We start from the raw sequence: 23,052 nt of genomic DNA on the forward strand, positions 1-23,052 counted from the left end.
TTTAAGGGTAATTGGGGTACAGAAAGAAATAAGCATTTAAGTAATGTTATCAGTAGACTTCTAGTAAGGAAACAAATTAACATTTTGCAAGAATTATTTAAAAAACTAATTGTATCAAAAGACTAATTTCCTTGAAAATTAATGATCAATGTTTATTTCATAAGCTTAGTGAAAAGCAAATAACTGTTCATTTTATCATTATATATTGAATATAAGTGAAATATCTTGTAATAAATTATTTAAGGATAGGCAGTGATTGTAGCAGTAATCAATCCTAAGTAAATATACCTCAAGAAAATGTACTTTATATATACATATACATGCATGTGTAGACATATATTTATATACATACTACAAATGCACACACCGCGTGCACACACACACACACACACACACGAACTTACTCCAACAGGCTGAAAAATAAGTCCATCCATTTCATGGCTGACTTCTTTGGCAAAATTTCCTTCAAGTAACTATAAAATAAATACACACATTTTCAGAAATACAATAATCACTTAAAGAGTATTTTAATTTTTTGCAAGCTTTACAAAAATTTCTTAATACATAAGCTTTAAGAACTGAAATACAAAATGGGGGAGACAGATGACACAGAGGGATCTAGATTAACATATTGCAAGATTTTTTTTTTTAATGAATAAAGACTGTCACTCCATGGCAGGCTAGATATCTTGAAAAAGTCGTAACTAAAACAACCAAAATGATGGATAAAATATTAAAAACATTTTTAAATGCATTGCTGAGGCAGCACAAAAGGAAGGAAGACAGAGGCCAAAATCAAAGTGAAAATAGAAATTCTGAGAAGTAATTAGTACAGGGAATAAAACATAAAACATGCACAAAAAAAGGAAATAGCAGAGAACCTGCAAGGGGTAGATGGAGGCTGGGGGCAGAGGAGATATCCCCTGAGAATCTGTAACCACAAGCAAGCTCAGACATGGGATCACAGTCCAAAAACATATCATCTGTGTCTTCCCCAAACCCACCAGATTTTTTAAAAAAATTTTGTCCTACTTTTTGTTTTGTTGTCTTTTTTGTATTTTTTCAAGCAGAGAAATGCATTACAAGGGATACACAGTATAAAATACAAATGAGTTTTTTCAATATCATTATCTACTAAAGAGTAGAAGACATAGTCCCAAAGCTCTCTCATTAGTTCTGAGCAAAGAGTTTTAAATGTTTCTTTCACAGATTTCTATTATTCTGAAGAACTGAATATGTGTTATCACTAACGGAAGCCCTAAACATTGATTTCCGTATTTCAGAGAGCCAGAGTCTGACCAATTTACAGCACAGTCCAGATAGGTCCAGGATTCAAATATTCCATATCCAAAATTTTGGATATGCCCCAGGAGACATCTCTTTTATCACAGTTACAACCTCTTAAAACCACTTCATCTATAGGGAGATTTGTACTCCAAAAGCAATAACCAAAATTTCAAGTTTATTTCACATGCAACAAATCTGTGAGTCTCATCCCAAACTGTGGCTTCATCTTCTCTGCCACTTCATTCTTCAAAATTTGTAATTTGTCTAAACTGAGGGCAGTTCAGAAAGAAAAACAAGAGCAATCTTAGTTTGCAACGACTTTAAGACCACTCTGATTTAAATATCTAAATTCCCTTAAAACTATAAAGCTCCTTAGTCAAATTCATAGGGACAGAAAATTAGGGAGCCCGGGCAGGGGGAGTCAGGGGAGAATAAGGAGTTAGTGTTTAATAGGTACAGAGTTTCATTTGGAATGATGAATGATGATGAGAATGATGAGAAATGATGAGTGAAATCTGGAAATGATGAGAAAAATGGAATGATGAGAAAAATCTGGAGATGGATAATGGTAATGGTTGCACAACAATGTGAATGTCCTTAATGGCACTGAACTGTATGCTTAACAATGGTTAAAAAGGTAATTTTAGGTATATTTTAACACAGTTTTTTTTTAAAAACTACAATGCTCTTGAAGTTCTCTTTTTGGTTCTGCTTTTTCCTTTTATTACAATATTAAGACTTCTTAGGGAGTTGGCAAACTGGGAATCTTAGTCACATTATCCAGAGTCTGGCCAAACAGGCAAAAATTTCAAGAGTTCCAAGATTCATATGTTTGTCTCCAATGCACTCAGTATAAATGACCTAACAAATTAAGAAGGCAATTTTCCAGAATAAAAATTCCATGTGAATTAAAAACACTGATTTCTTATAAATTTCTTTTAAGAGAGGAAAAATAAACCCTAAGCATCAAAGAGTCAAAATATCAGCTTACATTCTTGCTGGAAATTTGGAAGACAATGTTAAATTAAAGACTTTGGATCATGTATGTGATATATTCATCCTAGAGGAAAAATTTTTGAAACTTGTTCTCATACTGAGAAGCATATCTAATTAGACCTTCATGTTCTATTTCAACCTTTTTCAAATATTCACAAACTAATGATGGGTAAAGGCTCAAGCAAGATAGAAAAAGTATAACTTTAATACTTCTTATATCCTATCATGTAAGAAAAGGTAACCTGCTAAATTCATAGCACAAATTCTACTAAGAAATAATACAACGAAAACCAATGCCACATCACCATTAAAAAAAAAAAAAAGTTTGTTTGTTTGTTTGTTTTCAAGTAGGCTCTGCACCCAACCTGGGTTTCAAAATTACGATCCCAAGACCAAGAGTCACATGCCCTACCAGCTGAGGCAGCCAGGTGCCCCTAAAAAACTTTTTAAAGGTTAAAGGAATTTGTTCTCCTTTAATTGTAGGTACATCATCTATGGCAAGTAAATATAGCTTTTCCATTCTTAGATCTGAAGTCTCAAATTTATATAATGGCTCCTCCCTTTATACAAAGTATGTATAAAGTAACAGTATAGAGTTGGTAAGACTCTAAATAACATGATGTTACTTGTTGCAGAAATGAAAATAACTTCTTCATTTTTTATTTTACTTTTTATGAACTAAAAACCTGTTGAGACAAAACAAGAAACAGTTTTTGTTTTTACTCTTATTTTACTCCTTGTTGATTACTCCAGACAATCTTTCTTTTTTAACATTTACATTAGCACCTATCACATACTATAGGACCTATAAAAAAGTGTTGTTGTGTTTGGTTCTTAAAATATGTCATTCAAAATACATAATTCTTCACAAGATTTGTATTTCTGAGTTATTATTATTTAACTTGCCAGAAAAAGAAACTGAGGCTATTAGAGATTCAGTAATGAGCTTCAAGCCAGACAGCTAAAAAAAAAAAAAAAAAAAAAAATAGATTTCAATTAAAAATGAGAAAAAAAGCAAAGAAAATCTGCTTTAACTCTGAAATAAATGTCCCAAACATTTTTGCAACATCCTATATATATAGGTCCTCCAATCATCATTCAAGGTTTACATATTTTATTTTCTTCATTAGATTGTATATATGTATGTATGTATATGTACGTATTTATTTATTTGGAAAAGAGAATGCATGTAAGCAAATGTGGGAGCAGGAGTGAGAGGCACAGACAAGCAGACTGTACTAAACACAGAGCCCGAAGTGGGACTTGCTCTCACAACCCTGAGATAATGACCTGAGCCAAAAACAAGAGTAAGATACTCAACTGAGTCACCCAGGCACCTCAATGTTTATAGACTTTAAATGTATTGTACCATGTACTACTATATAAAAAAAGGTATATACAAAGGTAGGTAAAATTCTTGAAGGGGAAGAAAATATTTTTTAGGAATAGAGATCAAATCTATATATTGTATGAATATTGTATAATTTATCACTAATAGAGTTACGTGTTCATATTTGAAATCATATAAAGTATTTAAATTAAATCATATAAAGTATGTTAAATTAAAAATACTGCTCTTTCCCCTTCACAACTCTTGAAAGACAATATATCCAAATTTCTCGTCATCTTCATATATCACTATCTTCATCATTATAGCCAAAATTTAAGACATTTAACCTATTTTCATTATTATCACTCTTGTCTCCTGAATAACAATATACTTCAAATTATACATGCAACTTTCACAATAAATCTTATCCCAAGTTAAAAGTACCAATTGAATAACATTAGGAAGGCTTTTCCCCTTCATTCATTCTATATGTCTATGTTCATAATCTTCTAAGTGTTTAGCCCCTTTAAAGTTATCTTTAAAAAAAAAAAAAAAGATTTTATTTAATTATTTGAGACAGAGAGAGAAAGAAAGAGAGCATAAGCGATGGTGGGAGAAGGGTAGTAGAAGGAGAGGGAGAAACAAGTTCCCCACTGACCAGAAAGCCCACACAGTGGGGTTCAATCCCAGAACTCTGGGATCATGACCTGAGCCAAAGGCAGACATTTAACCAATTAAGCCACCATGTGCCCCTCCTTTAAAGTTATCTTTAAAAGTCTGTTTTAAGGGAAAGTTCCACTTTCACTTACTATAAAAAGTGGCAAGAGAATGTTGCTTCTAATATGATAATTCTTTTTTTTTTTAATTTTTTTTTTTTTATTTATTTATGATAGTCACAGAATGAGAGAGAGAGGCAGAGACACAGGCAGAGGGAGAAGCAGGCTCCATGCACCGGGAGCCCGATGTGGGATTCGATCCCGGGTCTCCAGGATCGCGCCCTGGGCCAAAGGCAGGCGCCAAACCGCTGCGCCACCCAGGGATCCCCTAATATGATAATTATAAAAAAGCAGATAATCTATAAAATCATAATTTTTGATAAGGCTATTTAGAAAGCTAAGGTCTCTAGGCAACAGGATGAACTGAATCCCAACCCCCTCCCAAAAGGAGAGAGACATATAAATTGATCCACCTTTGGGAGAATTCACCTTTTGTATTGATTTGTATTGATTCAATACAAAAGATGAACAGTTTCTTTTGGTAGAAACTGTTCTTTGCTCCACACTCTCAATAAGCCCATGAATAGCAGTCATAGGCTGAGGGGATGTGAAGTCTCTGGAGTATGAAAGATAATTATATAGCAACACAAACCCATCTCCGAAAGAGAACAGACTGATTCAACCACTAATTTCCCCACTTCAAATGAGATCTATAACAAACTGAAAAAGAAGTATACCCATTTACTAAGCATAAATACATTTACCTCAGTCTCTACTGTTCAAACAGAAAAAAAAAAAAATCTAGCACCCAATAAAAAAAATTATCACATATACACAAAGCAAGAAAAAAAAATGATCTACATTCAACAGGTAAGACTGTCAAAAGAACAAGACTCAGATATGGCTAATGTTTTAAAACTATAAAATACTTTAAAATAACCTTAACAGGGCAGCCTGGGTGGCTCAGCAGTTTAGTGCTGCCTTCAGCCCAGGGCACGATCCTGGAGACCTGGGATCAAGTCCCACGTCAAGCTCCCTGCACGCTTCTCCCTCTACCTATGTCTCTGCCTCTCTATCTCTCTGTGTCTCTCATGAATAAATAAATAAAATCTTAAAAAAATAAATAAATAATATAAAATAATCTTAATATTTTAAAGGAAAGGGTGAAAAACATGTATGAACAAATGTGGAATTTCTGCACAAAGAGATGAAAACTATAAAAATGAGACAAGTAGAAATATAAAATATAAAAAAAGGTATTAGATAAAAAGAATGCTAATCAATGGAAATAATAATCAATGGGATTATAGCAGACTGAACACAACAAAGGAAAGAATCACTGAGGGAGAATCTTGAAGAAGAAAACTGTATCAGTTCTTCCAACTGAAACACAAAGAATAAAAGGGGGGGAGAAGAAACTGAGAATTAAAGAGCCAAGAGATTAAAAAGATATAACATCCGTACAACTGGAGTGTGATTTTAAAAGAAGAAAGTGATAAGGAAACAAGAAACAATTTGGAGGAATAATGCCTCAGAGTACTGCAAAATTAAACACACATTTGCACATGTACATACCCCAAGAGAAGCCTAGAGAACAAAAAGGATTTAAGAAAAAGAAGTATAGTCAAACCCCAGTAAGAAAGAACAAAACTTACATGCAGAGGTATAAAAATAAGAACAACAGCAGACTCTTTGACATGAATTACATAAGCCAGAAGGTAATAGAATACCAGCTTTAAAGTACTAATAGAAAAACTATAAACCCAAAAATCTTTAACAAATGAAAATATCTTTAAAAAATGGGGGCATTATCAGGGAAATACAAATCAAAACCATAATGAGATACCACCTCACACCAGTGAGGATGATAATTAACAAGACAGGAAATAAATGTTGGAGAGGATGTGGAGAAAGGGGAACCCTCTTGCACTATTGGTGGGAATATGAACTGGTACAGCCACTCTGGAAAACTGTGTGGAGGTTCCTCAAAGAGTTAAAAATAGAACTGCCCTATGACCAGCAATTGCACTGCTGGGGATTTACCCCAAAGATACAGATGCAGTGAAATGGCAGGACACCTGCACCCCGATGTTTATAGCAGCAATGTCCACAATAGCTAAACTGTAGAAGGAGCTTCAGTGTTCCATTGAGAAAGATGAATGGATAAAGAAAATGTGGTCTATATATACAATGGAATATTACTCAGCCATTAGAAATGACAAATACCCACCATTTGCTTCAACATGGATGGAACTGAGGGTACTATGCTAAGTGAAATAAGTCAATGGGAGAAGGACAAACATTATATGGTCTCATTCATTTGGGGAATATAAAAAATAGTGAAAGGGAATAAAGGGGAAAGGAGAGAAAATGAGTGAAAATATCAGTGAGGGTGACAGAACGAGAGACACCTAACTCTGGGAAACGAACAAGGAGTGGTGGAAAGGGATGTGGGTAGGGGGTTGGGATGACTGGGTGACAGGCACTGAGGGGGGCTCTTGATGGGATGAGCACTGGGTGTTATGCTATATGTTGGCAAATCAAACTCCAATAAAAAAATATACAAAAAATTAAAATAAAAAATAAAAAATGGGGGCAAAGTAATTTTTTTTCCAACAGACAAAATCTGATAAAATGAATTTCCACCAGGCTATCCTACAAAAGATTTTAAAAGTCTTCTAGTAGAAGAAATATGATATAAACAAACAACAAAAACCTGTATCTAAACAAAAAATTTCTGAAGTGCTTCAGAAATGGCTGAAAACTAGATAAAACAGACACCCATGACTCCTAGATGGAGTCATATGTACCAGTGAAGGAGATGAAGTTCATGGATGACAAACTAGGAGGGCTGCCAAGCTGGATACTAATGCAGAATTTCACCCCTACAGGCACTGCTGGAGCACTTTACAGAGGTTACTACTGGTACTACAACAACAAGGACGTCAATATAAGAAAAGGGGGCATCACTGAGATTTCTATGGTGCTGGCAGCTATGGGCTTTTCAACTACTGTCATTGCTACCAGGAACTTAAACATGAGCAGCTACAAAAGTACCACTGAAGAAGGCCCAGTGTGGAGGCACATTCTGCATTCCTGACCATGACTTTTCCCTGGCACCTGAATCTTTTCATATCCTAATTGAGAATTAACATCCAATAAAAGATGACTGGAAAAGAAAAGAAGAAAAGAAAGAAAGAAAGAAAAGAAAAGAAAGAAAGAAAAGAAAAAAAAGAAAAGAAGAAAAGAAAAGAAAAGAAAAGAAAAGAAAAAAGAAAGAAAAGAGGGAAGGGAAGGGAAGGGAAGGGAAGGGAAGGGAAGGGAAGGGAAGGGAAGGGAAGGGAAGGGAAGGGAAGGGAAGGGAAGGGAAAGGAAGGGAAGGGAAGGGAAGGTTGAACAATAGAATAAATCCTTTCATATCCTATATGAGAATTAACATCCAATAAAAGATGACTGTTAAAAAGAAAAAAGAAATGGTTGAAAAATAGAATAAGATATTTGTTAATTTCTTTAAAAGATAACTAATTAAAGCAAATATATTAAAATGTACTGTGTAGTTTATAACATGCTTTTGGAAGCAAAATATATGACAGGAAATGGAATGATATTGTTGTATGTTTTTTACCCCAACTATAAAGTGATACAATATTATTTAAAGATAAACAGTGAAAGGCTAAAGAGATATATTATAAATCTTAGGCTAACTCCTAAAATATAAAACAACGATGTATACCTAATGGGCCTAAAGTGGAGCTATAAAGAAATGAAAACATTCTCAAGTAATCCAAATGACAGTAAGAGGGAAAAATGGAAATAGGAACACACAGGCAAATACAAAGTAGCAAGATGGTAGATCCACACCAAGCCACAGTAATAATTACATTAAATTTAAATGGTACAAGCACCCCATGTAGAAATTGTCAGGAAAAAAATAATCAGAACCAACTAACTATAGGCTGTCTACAATAAACCCACTTTGTATATAAAGATTGAAAGCAGAAGGATAGATTAAACTCACACAATGTTATAGGTTAATTATGCCTCAATAAAGCTGGATGGATGGACAGAAAGATAAACGTACAATGAGAGAAAAGATATTAAATCCTAACACTAATGAAAAGAAAGCTGAAGTGGCTAGCCTATATTAATATTCGACAAAGAAGACAAGAACAAGAAATATTGCCAGAGATAAAAAGGACCTATAACAATCTTAAGTGTATATGCACCTCACCAAAAATAGTAATAATTCAAAATGCATTTTTTTAAATTAACAGAGTAGATAATAAAAATAAGGCAAAACTCCTCAATTATACATGGATCATTTAAGACTCTTTTCCAAATAAATGATTCGACAAGTAGAAAAAAACATTCAGTAGAGATAAAGATGTCTTGAAAACACATATGTTAGAGTAGGCAGTTAGTTAGGTTCTAACAGGACACCTGGACATTGGCAAAAAGGAAGTCATGGTCAGCTCTTGGGAAAGTCAGAGGCCAGTCCTGGCACCATCCAAAACAAAGCCACATGAAGCAAACCCAAGATGGCTGACATAGGAGGCCAGAAACTTGGAGGCCTTTTGTGGATGACCACATAAGGAAGAAAACGCCCAAAACCTGCTCCCAAGAAATCCTCATCCCAAGTAATATTCTACCCCCTGGTTAACAACTGTCAATAAAAGGTAGAAACTCAAACTCCAGGACATGCAACTCTGTCTCTGCTTCTGTCTCTGTCTGACTCTCTCTCCGTCTCTGACTCTCTCTCTCTCTCCCACTGTCTCTTATTCAAGCTCATGGGCTCTCATCTCTACTTTTCACTTAATAAACTTTCCTGTATATGTTACTTATCTGCTGTGCTGCAGTCTGAATTTGAATTAATTCTTGTTACAAGATCAAGAATCTTCAGCAATTCCTTTGTCTGGCTGGGTTGAGGCCCCAGGGTCCAAGGTCTCCCCAGTTTACACAGCAACACTTAAAGAACACCAGTCAGAAAATGAGTGAGTATATGGAACACTATAGCAACACTGAAACAACCTGACCTAGCTGACATTTACATGACATTCTATCCAACAACAGGAAAAAATATTTTTCCAAGTACATAGAGCACATTTATAAATCAAAGTCACACCAAGTATGTTTTCTGATCACAATGAATTAAATTAAGTATCAAGAAAAAGATATCTGGGAAAGCCCCTCAATGTTTGGAAACTTAACACACTTGTAAATAACCCATGAATAAAAGAAGAAATTAAAAGAGAAAACTTAAATATTTCAAATGGAAGGAAGATGATAAAACAGTAACTGAGATTTGAGGGATGTGGCTAAAGTACACTTAGGAAAATTTATTGTACTAGATGACTAACCAAAAAAAAAAAAAAAGAGGTCACAAATCAATGATGTCAACTTCTACCTTGAGAAACTAAGAACTCTAGAGAATGTAGGAAGTTCAGGGAAAAAAAAAGAGCCACCTTGGCTGAGATGATAAGCCCAGTGAAAGAGAACCATGCGCCCCTAAAGCTAATAAGCCCCAGATATAGTTGAAGAGGAGGGCACAATCTCAATTTACTAGATGGCAGAGAAGTTGATGAAATGTCTCACAAGTTTTTAAGAGATGTAAGTTGTGGTTAGAAAGGAATATGTCTGCACTTAAAACTTTAAAGTAGGAATAGTAGCCAGAAATAAGTTGCCAAAGTGAAAGTGACTAAATCAGAAGAAAGTCACTGAATTAAAAATTACAAAGAAATGGAAAACCCATTGTAATAAACAGATCAAACCAAACACAGGGAAGCTGTATTCAACAAGAGTGATGGGCAGTCTGAGAGAATTTAAGTCAGGCAGAGTCTCCAAGGAAGGAATAGTTAACCAAGGAGCCAAAAAGAGTTTCAATATACACTGTTAAAATAGCATGGCTTGAAAAGTTAGGTTATTCTAATAACTTAAATAATAGGTATTTTAAAAACTCATTTTGTTATTCTCTTGTCTCTGATATTACATTCCAAGATAGAACGTCCTATAATTTTAAGCTACTTTGGTTTTTTCCTCTTCCATATTTTAAGTATAACTTATTTATGAGCTGCACTGGTATTCTTAAAAAAAAAAAAAAAGATTATTTATTTATTCATGAGAGACAGAGAGAGAGACATAGGCAGAGGGAGAAGTAGGCTCCCCATCAGGAGACTGATGCAGGACTCGATCCCAGGACCCCAGGATCACGACCTGAGCAGAAGGCAGACATTCAACCAATGAGTTACCCAGGCGTCCCTGCACTGGTATTTTTATGTAAGAAGTGCTAATCTAAGTTTTTCTGAGAGAATTTATTGGATAACACTTCAATAAAAATAAAATTTCCATCAGTGTTTATTAGGTAGCTATTTCCTGACTGCCTACTAATGCTAGCAGTCTAGCTAGCATTAAACAAACTGGGGAACCAATGATAATATAAGCTTAGGCCAATATGCCTAAATAATACCTTAATTTTAAGTCATTAGCAAAAGCATTAAATGCAGTGATAGAACTAGCCATTACCTGTCAATCTTTCTACAGAAAGATAGTTCAACTTAAATTACCGAAGTTGTTTCTAAAACACTTCTAACAAATTCTTAAAAGCTATCTCACTTTTAAATACAAAATTTTAACTGCAAAACCCTGGAAGCTTTAAAGTGGAACATATAGTGAATTAATCTTTTTATCTTCCACCAGGTTAAATTAGATGAATAAAAGGTAAAATAGTAGACATAATATACCAAATATTTTTTTAAGATTTTATTTATTTATTCATGAAAGATGGGGAGAGAGAGAGAGAGAGAGAGAGAGAGAGAGAGAGAGAGAGAAGCAGAGACACAGGCAGAGGGAGAAGCAGGCTCCATGCAGGAAGCCCAATGTGGGACTCGATCCCAGGTCTCCAGGATCACACCCTGGGCTGAAGGCGGCGCTAAACCGCTGAGCCACCCAGGCTGCCCCCAAATAATTATTAATGAAACATTATAGTGTGTCATCAAGTTTTACTTATAAAAACATAATCCCATCACTGGAATACCGTCTGAAACATCCTAGAGGAGACATGTAACTACATGTAACTTTCTATTGACCAAAAATTTGTGGAAATGGCAAAAAGGTAACACACCAGATGATGGACTTTGAATTGGTATTTTATGTGTCTATGAATCAGAAGTAATTGGAAACCAAATTGTTATAAATGTATAAGCAAAGAAAATAATGCAAAAGGGCTTGAAATTAGAAACATAAAAAACAAAACAGAAACTGCAAAGTTATAAAGCACAGAAAGGAACCTCTTAGCAGTAAGTAAAATGATAACTTAAGACCACAATGAAGAAGAAAATGAATCCAGTGTCATTGGGAATGCAACTGGCAACATCTATTCATTAAAGTAAAGAAAAATACATCAAGGGAATACTTAAACAAGAAAAGAATAATCTCCATCTTTCTGTTCTGGACTATTCTACTCACATAAAACATTTTCTGAGCAGATAGCCCCACACAGCCCCAACCATTTGAGAATATTCAATATAGTAACTTATATCTGCTTATTTAATTGTGCTTTCAATAAATCCCCTAAAATTCACGGCTTTATTTTACCAATCCCCCCAAAATGGAAATCTCCACTCACCTGGATACTACTCTTCATTCTTTTTCATTCCTAGAGTCTAACTTCTGGTTTAGGTTAAGATTATTCAATGCTTCTGTACCCTAAATATTCTTCTAATCAGTACATAATCATTCTACAAAACTCATCCATCTAGCTCACCAAAAAGGCAAGATTATTATCTCCTTTTGAAAACAATGATTTGATTTACATTATTTACCAATGATGATTCAACAACTATATCATTAGCTAATCAAAATATAAATAGCTTCAAATGGCTCTTTCAACCCATACTACTACAATTAAAATCAACCTTAGTATAAATCTGGTAAGTGCCACATGACAAGTTAGAAAATCTATTAACAAAATTTCTCTAGGAAATATAGGTTCTTTATTATTTTTGGTATATTGTCAGTCTTACTTTTACCAAAATTCCCTCATAATTCTATAAAATGAAAGTCAACTCACCCTCATGGAATAATCAAAGTTCTTTATGCCAGACTTCTTTATTTTCTTTTTTTTTTAATTTTTATTTATTTATGATAGTCTCACAGAGAGAGAGAGACAGAGACACAAGCAGAGGGAGAAGCAGGCTCCATGCACCAGGAGCCCGATGTGGTATTCGATCCCGGGTCTCCAGGATCGCGCCCTGGGTCAAAGGCAGGCGCCAAACCGCTGCGCCACCCAGGGATCCCCAGACTTCTTTTTCATCTCATAATTGAGGCATTATTCATTTATTCAAGAAACATTCATTTGATGTCAATAACTCACAGCCATTCTATCAAGTGTTTGAGATTTAAAAGAGATCAATAGGTTTTTATCCTGGAAGAGCTAGTGTCAGGGTCTAGTGTGGAGGTCCCAAACTCAAATACCTGGAGGCCAGACCATGAAGCTGAACAGGACTAGGTGTAAGAAAACAGGGACTAGTTGATAAGAATTATGATGAACTGGGGAGCACATCCTCATCCTCAAGCAAACTCAGCGTTTCTTAAGTAATAGAAGAGCTTACACTTTCGGGAGCCTACCAGTTTATGACTTGTGGTTAAGAAGGATCTAAATACACAAAAACAATCCTTTTACAGTAAAGTGCATTTAGGAGAGCTGTTTAAAGACTTCTAAGAAAACAGAAAGGTAATTATAATTTCATCTAGTTGTATCCAAATGTTTACTGAGTGCTAATCATGTATCCATGAAAACAAAAAACAACACAAAACAAAACATGAGAAAGAAGAGGTAAAACATCTAAAAACTATACCACAGGCACTTTTCTAAGTACTTTACATATATCAAGCCATTCTAGTCTCATAACAATATTATGAAGTAGGGACTATTATTATCCTCATTTTATTCTTTTTTAAAGATTTTACTTTTTTATTTATTTAGAGAGTGCACATGACAACACTCAGGCACACACACAGCAGTAGGGAGGGGCAAGAGGAGGGGGAGAGAATCACAAGCAGATTCCATGCTTTGTGTGGAGCCCATCACAGGGCTTGATCTCATGACTTTGAGATCATGACCTGAACCAAAATCAAGAATCAGTTGCTTAATTGACTGAACCACAAAGATGTGTCCTGATTCCCATTTTAAAGGTGAAGTTTAGAACTTGCCCAAAGTCACACAGCAAGAAACCAAGAATCCAAAATCATTCTGGCTCCAGAGCCCATGTTCTTAACTGCTTTTCTATGCTAGCAGGTCATGTACCCAGAAATCTTCTCCTAATCTCTATTCGAGGTTATGTGCTCCTTCAACATTCTGTCAGAGCACCCTGTGCTTCCTTCTACCACAGGATTTTCCTCTGTCTACCGAATTGAACTGTGGGCTTTTACAGGTCAATAAAATCACACACATATCATTGTATCTTCAGCATCTATCACAGTACTCTGGAGGAGTATGCTCTCACTTCAACAAAGGTTTACTAAATAAAATGAACAGCACAGTTTTGAGACCAATAAAAAGAAGCCAGGAGTGCCAGGGTGGCTCAACTGGTTGAGCATCCAACTCTTGATTTTTGGCTCAGGTCATGATCTCAGTGTGGTGAGATCGAGCCCCACATCAGCCCATGTTGGCCATGGAGACTGAAGATGCTCTCTCTCTCCCTCTCTCTCTGCCCCTCCCCCTGCCCCAACACGTGCTCAAGCACATGCGCTCTCTTTCTAAAAAATAAATAGGGGTGCCTGGGTAGTTCAGTCGGTTAAGCACTCGACTCTTGATTTCAGCTTAGTTCTTGATCTCAGAGTCCAGCGATCAAGCCCCAAGTCCTGCGATCTGCACCCCAGTGTGGAGCCCACTTAAGATACTATTTTCCCTCTTCCCCTGCCCCTTCCCAATCCTGAAGGCATGTTTACTCACTGTCTCTCAAAATAAATTTTTTTAATAAAAATTTAATAAATAAATAAATGCAAGCCAATAGATATAAATAGAAAACACATGGAATTATCCCAAGAAACTGTGTAATATAAAAACATTTAAAAAATTGTTAAGAAGTTTAAGTTGTTAATATATGTACAGATTATGAAAGGGGCAAGAATTTTTTAAAAGATGAAATCATCTCTCATAGTAACTTTCTCATAAACCATCCCTTATTACTTTTATTATCTTCAGCAAGGATAACACTAATAGGGTCCTAACTGGCCTTCTTGCTAATAGGTTAACTTTTTCTTTCAAACTATTTCTACTCTACCTCCACTAGAACTGACTTTCTAAAATAATTTGTTGTATGTCATAACCACAACCAAAGAGCTTTGAGTGCTCCTCACTGCCTATATAGTCCAAGCTCCTTCAGCATGGTTTTTAAAGCACTTTTTTTTTCTGGGAAACCTTTCCTAAATGTTTTCCAGAATGTTTATACAGATTACAGCTGGTAAAAAGTATAGGTGAATATTTCCTTTGTGGGTATAAAAGTATGATCTACTAGTTTGGGAGAAAAATAAGCACTTTTGGAAAGAATACAAGAACAGAATGGGTACTTTACCATAAACACATATGTGATGCAATACAAATAAAATTAAACTACATAAGTGGCTGGTCTGATTGTTCCAACAAAAGGGGCACAAATTTGAGAAAGAAAGAAGTTAAATATTTGTAATTTGAGCAAAAAGAGGAAATCATATTTTTTTTTAACTTAAGACTTTCAAAGAGCTACATGGTAAGCTGCAAACAATACATCCTTTGTTTGAATAGGTATGTACTGAAGAGTTAACTTTACCAAGAGAGGTTTGGCCTTTGCCCCACTACCAGGGGATGATCTCGAGGCCCCTGGAATGTCCTGCCTGACAAGCATATCTTTGTTTGCCTGGGGCATTTAGGCACCAGAGACTCTAAAAAGGTGATTTACAATGGAGACTTTGGAATAAGCATATCAGTTCTGCCCTCCAGAGGAACTGGAGATTAAATCTATTAGCCCAGACCTCTTAGAATTCTGGGCTGAAGACTAAAGGTCATCTATGCAGGTAATATGTGACAGAATCACAATATAAACTTTGTACACCAAAGGTTCCCTGGTTGGCAGTACTCTTTGGGTACTGTCAAATGCCTCTTAGCCAGAAGTAAGTAATGCTGTCCATGATTTCTTAGGAAGAGACCACCAGAAGCTTCAAACTTGGGTTCCTCCCAGATTTTGCCCCATGCAGTTCTTCTTCCCTTTTTTTTTTTTTTTTAAGATTTTATTTATTTATTCATGAGAGACAGAGAGAGAGACAGGCAGAGGGAGAAGCAGGTTCCATGCAGGGAGCCCGACATGGGACTCGATCCCTGGTCTCCAGGATCACGCCCCAGATTGAAGGTGGCGCTAAACCGCTAAGCCACCAGGGCTACCCAGTTCTTCTTTTATTATAAAACTATAATGACAAGTACAGTGCTTTTCTGAGTCTCTGAGCCATTATACTGAATTATCAAACCTGAGGAGTCCCTGGGAACCCCAGAATTTGTACCCAGCAAATCTGAAGCAAAGGTGAGCCTGGGAGCCAAAACTTGTAGCTGGCATTTGAAATGAGGGCAGTCTTGCAGGGACTATGCAGGTGGACTAAGCTCACTGTAGTAAGTTTTTGTCACTGAATTCCTCTAGTTGATATAATCTGGACTGTTGTCAAAGTCATACTGATCAGTAGGAAATCATGACTTCCCTTGTTGGGCATTATGTCAAGAGACTGTTCAAGAAGCTACAGACTATAGAATGATGCTGTAGTTACCCTGTCAGTTAACAGGTAAAGTGAACCAATTAGCTACCACACATGAGAACTTTAAGAGATGCTGCATATCTTTGAATGAGGATAACCCATACTGGGATACCAAATGGCATTTATCTGTAAACTAAACATGTTCTATAGTCTAATAAAGTAAAGAAAAAATGGTAGTGGGACCTTAAGAAATAAACTTTGTTTTCCACAAAATAAAAAGCATGCAACATTTCCCTTATTCTTTGTATTAAGCTAGCATAGAAATAAAAATAGGACCTAAGATTTATATCTAGACCGCTGTAGAAAATAAAATACTTCATGAACAAAATAGCAAAATATATTTTACCTCTGTTACAGTGATATTTCTTTCTATACTTAAAAGTTAGGCATCTATCAACAATTTAATGCACCAAAACAATTACATGGTTCACTGAAATTTTACCTAGCACCTTAAAGAATTCTTGCTTTCATTAATTGTATTGTCATTAGCCTCCTATGCCCAAGTCAAAATTCTTAATAGTTCTCTTTCATGCATCTACTTACAGATTCTTTCCCAGAAAGGCCTCAATCTACTTCAGCCTAGTGAGTCATTCTCTACTTCTCATGGGTACATACATGTGTAAACAGTATAGGTGGATACATATGTGCACTAAGCTTCTACGTTAATAAGACTAGAAATTCTAAGGATATGCAAACAGAAAGGCAAAGGATAAAAATAAGGAAAGAAATGAAAACCCTTATGAATGAGGAAAAGGAATGGATAGAACTTTTCTTTTGGCAGTATTGTACAAAATTAAACATACTCTTACCATATAATCCAACAATAGTGCACCTTGGTATTTACCCAAAGGCTGAAATTTTACACCCACACAAAATTCTACATGTGGATACTTACAGCAGTTGTAGTCACAATTTCCAAACCTGAGAAAACCAAGATGTACTTTAGTAGGTGAATGGATAAACTGTGATATATCCAGACAATGGAATACTATTCGGTGTTAAATTATCAAGTCATGAAAAGAACTTAAATGTATATTACTAAGTGAAAGAAGCCAATCTCAAAAGGTTACACACTGACATTCTGGAAAAGGCAAAAATAAAAAGACAATAAAAAGACCAGTGGATGCAGGGGTTAGAGAGGAAGCAATGACGAACAGGCAAAGCACTGAGGATTTTTAGAACGGTGAAACTATATAATACTTCAATCTATAGGGATCTGTCATTAACATTTGTCAAAACCTACAGAATGTACAGCACCTAAAGTGAAGCCTAATGTAAACTATGGATTTTTGAGTAATAATAATTTTGAGTAATAACATGTCAACAGAGGTTTAATCAATCATAACAAATGTACTACTATGGTGCAAGATACTGATAGTGGGTTAGATGGTCCATGTGTGGGAGTAGGGAATATATGGGAATATTCTGTACTTTCCCCTCAATTTTATTGTGAACCTAAAATTGCTCTAAAAAATAAAACTATTGGGGAATCCCTGGGTGGCTCAGTGGTTAAGCGCCTGCCTTCAGCCCAGGGTGCAATCCTGGAGTCCCAGGATCAAGTCCCACGTCGGGCTCCCTGCATGGAGCCTGCTTCTCCCTCTGCCCCCCAACCCACCCCGTGTGTCTTTCATGAATAAATAAAATATTTTTTAAAAAATAAATAAATATAAATAAAAAATAAACTATTAGGAAGGGAGGGAGGGAGGGAGAGAGAGAGAGAGAGAGAGAGAGAGAGAAAGAAAGAAAGAAAGAAAGAAAGAAAGAAAGAAAGAAGAAAGAGAAAGAAAGAAAGAAAGAAAGAAAGAAAGAAAGAAAGAAAGAAAGAAAGAAAGAAAGAAAGAAGTGAGTGGGGAGCTATCAAACCATAAAAAGCACCAGAGGAACTTTAAATGCATATTGCTAAGTAAAAGAAGATCATGTGAAAGGGTTATATACTATATAATTTTAACTATATGACATTCTGGAAAGGGTAAAATTACAGAGACAGTAAAAAGATCCATGAGTGCCAGAGGCTCAAGAGATGCCAAAAGGGATGAATCAGGGAGCACAATTTACAAATTAATCTGTATAATCCTATAATGGTAGATACATGACATTTTGCATTTGCCAAATCCATAGACCTATATAACACAGGGAGCTAACCCTAATGTAAAAATATAGACTTTATTAATATCAATATTGGTTCACCAAGTGTATCAAATGTACCATATTCAAGTAAAATGCAGAGTATACTGCAACTGCATACTGGGAGAGAGAGAGGGTCTCTAAGATCTCTGTACCATGAGTTCAATTTCTGTGAACATAAAACCACTCTCAAAAAATAAAGCCTTTTAGTATTTTTTAAAGAAAAGAAACATATAGACCAAATTTTGTCAACAACATAGAGGAGGTGAGGGGAGATCCAGCTGATGCAACACTACTTACTGAGCAGACTCATTCTTTCCCCACTGCTCTATAATGTGACGTTTATCATAATTCAAGTGGCCACGTATTTGGGCCTGTTTCCTTACTATTTTGGATATATATATATATAGTTTTTTAAAAGATTTTGTTTATTTATTCATGAGAGACACAAGAGAGAGAGGCAGAGACCCAGGCAGAGGGAGACGCAGGGAGCCCAATGTGGGACCTGATCCCGGGACTCCAGGATCACACCCTGAGCTGAAGGCAGACACTGAAACCACTGAGCCACCCAAGCGTGCCCAATATTTTTAAAGTAATATATGTGTGTGCACCAAAATGTTCACATCAACACTACTAGTTCTAGTAGAACTAGGCTAGTCCTAGACTAGAAATAATCCAAGTATCAATCAATAGATTGATTAATCAATAACAGAATGGATAATAGCCCTAAACTATTACCCAAATATCTATCAATAATAGAATGGGTAAGTCAATTATGATATAGTCAGAGTATACTGCAATAAAAATGGTCAAACTATGTCTACATGTAACAACAGAAATGAACTGTACAAATATTAACTGAAAGAAGCCAAACACAAAAAACTCATATACTATTTAACTCCAAGACAGTAATAATTTCTGGGGAGAAGAGAGTGAAGGAGAGAGACCAGGAGGGCACACAGGGAAGGTTTTGGAATACTGACAGTATTCTACATTTGTGCATTTCATGTGATTGTTCACTTTGTGAAAACTGTTGAAGCTTTAAATTTATGATTTATGTACACATTTCAGAATATATCTATGAAAAAAGTTTCCTTAAAAACACTATATGAAGAAAGAATTGGCTAATTTTTAGAAAGCATATGCTTCACGTTCTAAATAAATTTCTGAAAAGCACACTAAAATATAAAGAGCAAAATTAACTATGGTGAAAAAAGATGTGTAAAGTATAGGACATTTTAAGCTCTCCAATAATACCAAAGAACAAAGAAAAAACAATAAAGTATACAGAAGAAAAACACATGTGAAACAAAATTTTTAAAAAAATAAATAGTGGGGATCCCTGGGTGGCTTAGCAGTTTGGCGCCTGCCTTCAGCTCAGGGTGTGATCCTGGAGTCCTGGGATCGAGTCCTGTATTGGGCTCCCAGAATGGAGCCTGCTTCTCCCTCTGCCTGTGTCTCTGTCTCTCTCTCTTTCTCTCTGTGTGTCTTTCATGAATAAATAAATAAAATCAATCAATCAATCAATCAATCAATCAATCGTAAGCAAAGCTATATTAGGAGACAAACAGGGGTGCCTGGATGACTCAGTTGGTTAAGCAAATGACTCTTAGTTTCAACTCAGGTCGTGATCTCATGGGTCATGAGATAACCCCTGCATTGGATCAAGTCCCACATCAGCCTCCCTGCATGGAGTCTCCTATGTCTCTGCCTCTATCTCTCTCTGTGTATCTCTCATGAATAAATAAATTAAATTTTTTTAAAAAGCATCATGAATTTTCTCTTAAAAAAGATTTTTTAATTTTCAATTTTACAGTACATTCTATCTTTTCATTAATTTTATTTCTGTATATACATAAGTTTTTCTTTCTTTACAATTCTGGGATGCAGTTTCTTCTAACAGACCAAAATACATCCAGAATTTAGTGTATGGCTCTGTTCTCTTCAGCTGTATGATCATGTTTGCTTTTTTGGTTTTTTTTTTTATTAAAGTAATTTTTAATGTTCATCTTTACAGTCACTTCCTACCCTTTCAACGTATTTAACTTTATTTTTGTAAATACATGTTTTTCTTTCCTTAGAACTTTGAGATATAGCTCCTTCTAACAAGGCAAACAAAATACAATCAGGATATAGAGTATTGTTCTGTTCTGTTCCCCTGTTTATATTGCTTCTTTTTTTTGGGGGGGGGGTCCTTTAAATTTTCATTTTTACACTTACATTTTATACTTTCATTGTACTTAATTTTTTTGTACACATATGTTCGTTTATTAAATTTTTGAAATCTAGATTTCTAACAGACCAAAATACACACAGGATCCAGTGCATTGCTCTATTCTGTTTACCTGTCTGATTATACGCTTTTCTCTCTGCCCTCCCCCCGCCCCGCACCCAGTTTCAGGTCTCTTCTGATTTAACATATATTTCTCTGGGGTTGTTGTTGCCATTTTGTATTTTGTTCTCTCATTCACCAATTCTTCTGTGGATAGAAATGACAAGATGGAAAAATTCACCTCAAGAAAGAGAACAAGAGGCAGTATAAACTACCAAGGACCTAATCAGTATGGACATAAGTAAGATGTTGGAACTAGAGTTCAGAATAATGATTATAAAGATACTAGCTGGGCTTGAAAAAAATCACAGAAGACACTGGAGACTCCCTTTCTAGAGAAATAAAAAAACTAAAATCTATCAAGTCGAAATCAGAAATGCTATTAATTATATGTAATCAAAATGGAGGCTCTAACTGCTAGGATAAATGAAGCAGAAGACAGAATTAGGATAAATGAAGCAGAAGACAGAATTACTGATATATAGGACAAAACAACTACTGGATCATGAGGACAGAATTCAATATATAAGTGATATCATAAATTGAAACAGTATTAGAATTGAGATCTCAGAGGAAGAGGAAAGAGAGAAAGGAGCAGAAGGTAAATTAGAGCAAATTATAGCTGAGAACTTTCCTAATCTGGGGAAGGTAACAGGCAACCAAGCCCAGGAGGCACAGAGAATTCCCTTCAAAATCAATAAAAATAGGGATCCCTGGGTGGCGCAGAGGTTTAGCGCCTGCCTTTGGCCCAGGGCGTGATCCTGGAGACCTGGGATCGAATCCCACGTCGGGCTCCCGGTGCATGGGGCCTGCTTCTCCCTCTGTGTCTCTGCCTCTCTCTCTCTCTCTCTCTCTGTGTGACTATCATAAATAAATAAAAATTATTTTAAAAAAACAAAATAAATAAAAATAGGTGAATACCCCAATATGTAATAGTGAAACTTGCAAATCTGAGAGATAAAGAGGAAATCTTGAAAGCAGTTGGAAGAGAGGTCTATAACCTCCTAGGGTAGAAACATTAGATTGGCAGAAGACCTATCCACAGAGACCTGGCAGGCCAGAAAGAACTGGCATGATATATTCAAGGTGCTAAATGAGAAAAAATAAGCAGCCAAGAATACTTTATCCACCTAGGATATCATTTAAAGGAGGAGATAAAAAGCTTCCGGCACAAACAGAAACTACAGGAATTTGTGATGTTTCACAAAACAGCTATTTTCAAAAAATAGAAATGGAAGGAAAACTTGCAAACTCTTTCTATGAGGCCAGCATTACCTTGATCCTAAAACCAGATAAAGACCCCACCTAAGAGGAGAATTACAGACCAATATCCCTGATGAATTTTGATGTAAAAATTCTCACTAAAATACTAGCCAATAGGATCCAACAATACATTCAAAGGATTATTCACCACGATCAAGTGGGATTTATTCCTGGGCTGCAAGGGTGGTTCAACATCAGCAATCAATGTGATACCCCACATTAATTAAAAAAAAAAAAAAAAAAAAAGGACAAGAACCATAGGATCCTCTCAATAGATGCAGAAAGACCATTTTCTTTCTGACAAGTTACAGCATCCTTTCTTGATTAAACCTCTTCACAACATAGGGATAGAGGGAAAATACCCCAATATCATAAAAGCCATTTACCAAAAAAAACACAGCAAATATCATTTTTTTTAAGATTTTATTTATTTATTCATGAGAAACACAGAGGGAGGCAGAGACATAGGCAGAGGGAGAAGCAGGCTCCTCACAGGGAGCCTGATGTGAGACTTGATCCCGAAATGGGATCATGCCCTGAGTCAAAGGCAGACACACTCAACTGCTGAGCCACCCAGGCATCCCAGCAAATATCATTCTTAATGGGGAAGAACTGAGAGCTTCTCCCCTAAGGTCAGGAACATGGCAGGGATATCCACTCTAACCACTGCTGTTCAATATACTACTAAAAGTCCTAGCCTTAGGCAATCAGACAACAAAAAGAAATAAAGGCATCTGAATCGGCAAAGTCAAACTGTCACTCTCTGCAGATGACATCATATTCTATATGGAACACCCAAAAGAATCTACCCCAAAATTGCTAGAACTCATACAGGAATTCAGCAATTTGCAGGATTTAAAATCAATACACAAATCAGTTTCATTTCTATACACTAACAATGAGACAGAAGAGAGAGAAATTAAGGAGTCAATCCCATTTACAGCTGCACCCAAAACCATAAGATACATAGGAATAAACCCAACCAAAGAGGCAAAGGATCTGTACTCAGAAAACTATAGATTATTCATGAAAGAAACTGAGGAAAACAAAAAGAAATTGAAAAACATCCCATGCTCATAGATTGGAAGAACAAATATTGTTAAAATGTCTTTGCTACCTGGAGTAATCTATACTTTTCATGCAATACCTATCAAATACCATCAACTTTTTTCAGAGTTGGAACAAATAATCCTAAATGTGTAGAGAACCAGAAAAGACCCTGAGTCGCC

General features: G+C 35.7%; 1 protein-coding gene and 1 pseudogene across 4 annotated transcripts in view; one reads left to right on the plus strand and one right to left on the minus strand.

Annotated features, from left to right (window-relative positions):
* Positions 1-23,052, minus strand: part of RNGTT (RNA guanylyltransferase and 5'-phosphatase) — a 362,370-nt gene that overhangs the window by 166,418 nt on the left and 172,900 nt on the right. For all 4 annotated transcript variants that reach the window (XR_005368010.1, XM_038554709.1, XM_038554708.1 and 1 more), the window contains exon 12: positions 405-473. Coding sequence is in view for 3 of the 4 variants with exons in the window: in XM_038554709.1 (XP_038410637.1) it covers positions 405-473 (69 nt within the window). In the remaining variant the exon portion in view is untranslated. The remainder of the gene's footprint in view (positions 1-404; positions 474-23,052) is intronic.
* Positions 7,124-7,392, plus strand: LOC100683458 (annotated as a pseudogene).

This window comes from Canis lupus, chromosome 12, assembly GCF_011100685.1.
Source record: "Canis lupus familiaris isolate Mischka breed German Shepherd chromosome 12, alternate assembly UU_Cfam_GSD_1.0, whole genome shotgun sequence".
Lineage (NCBI taxonomy): Eukaryota > Metazoa > Chordata > Mammalia > Carnivora > Canidae > Canis > Canis lupus.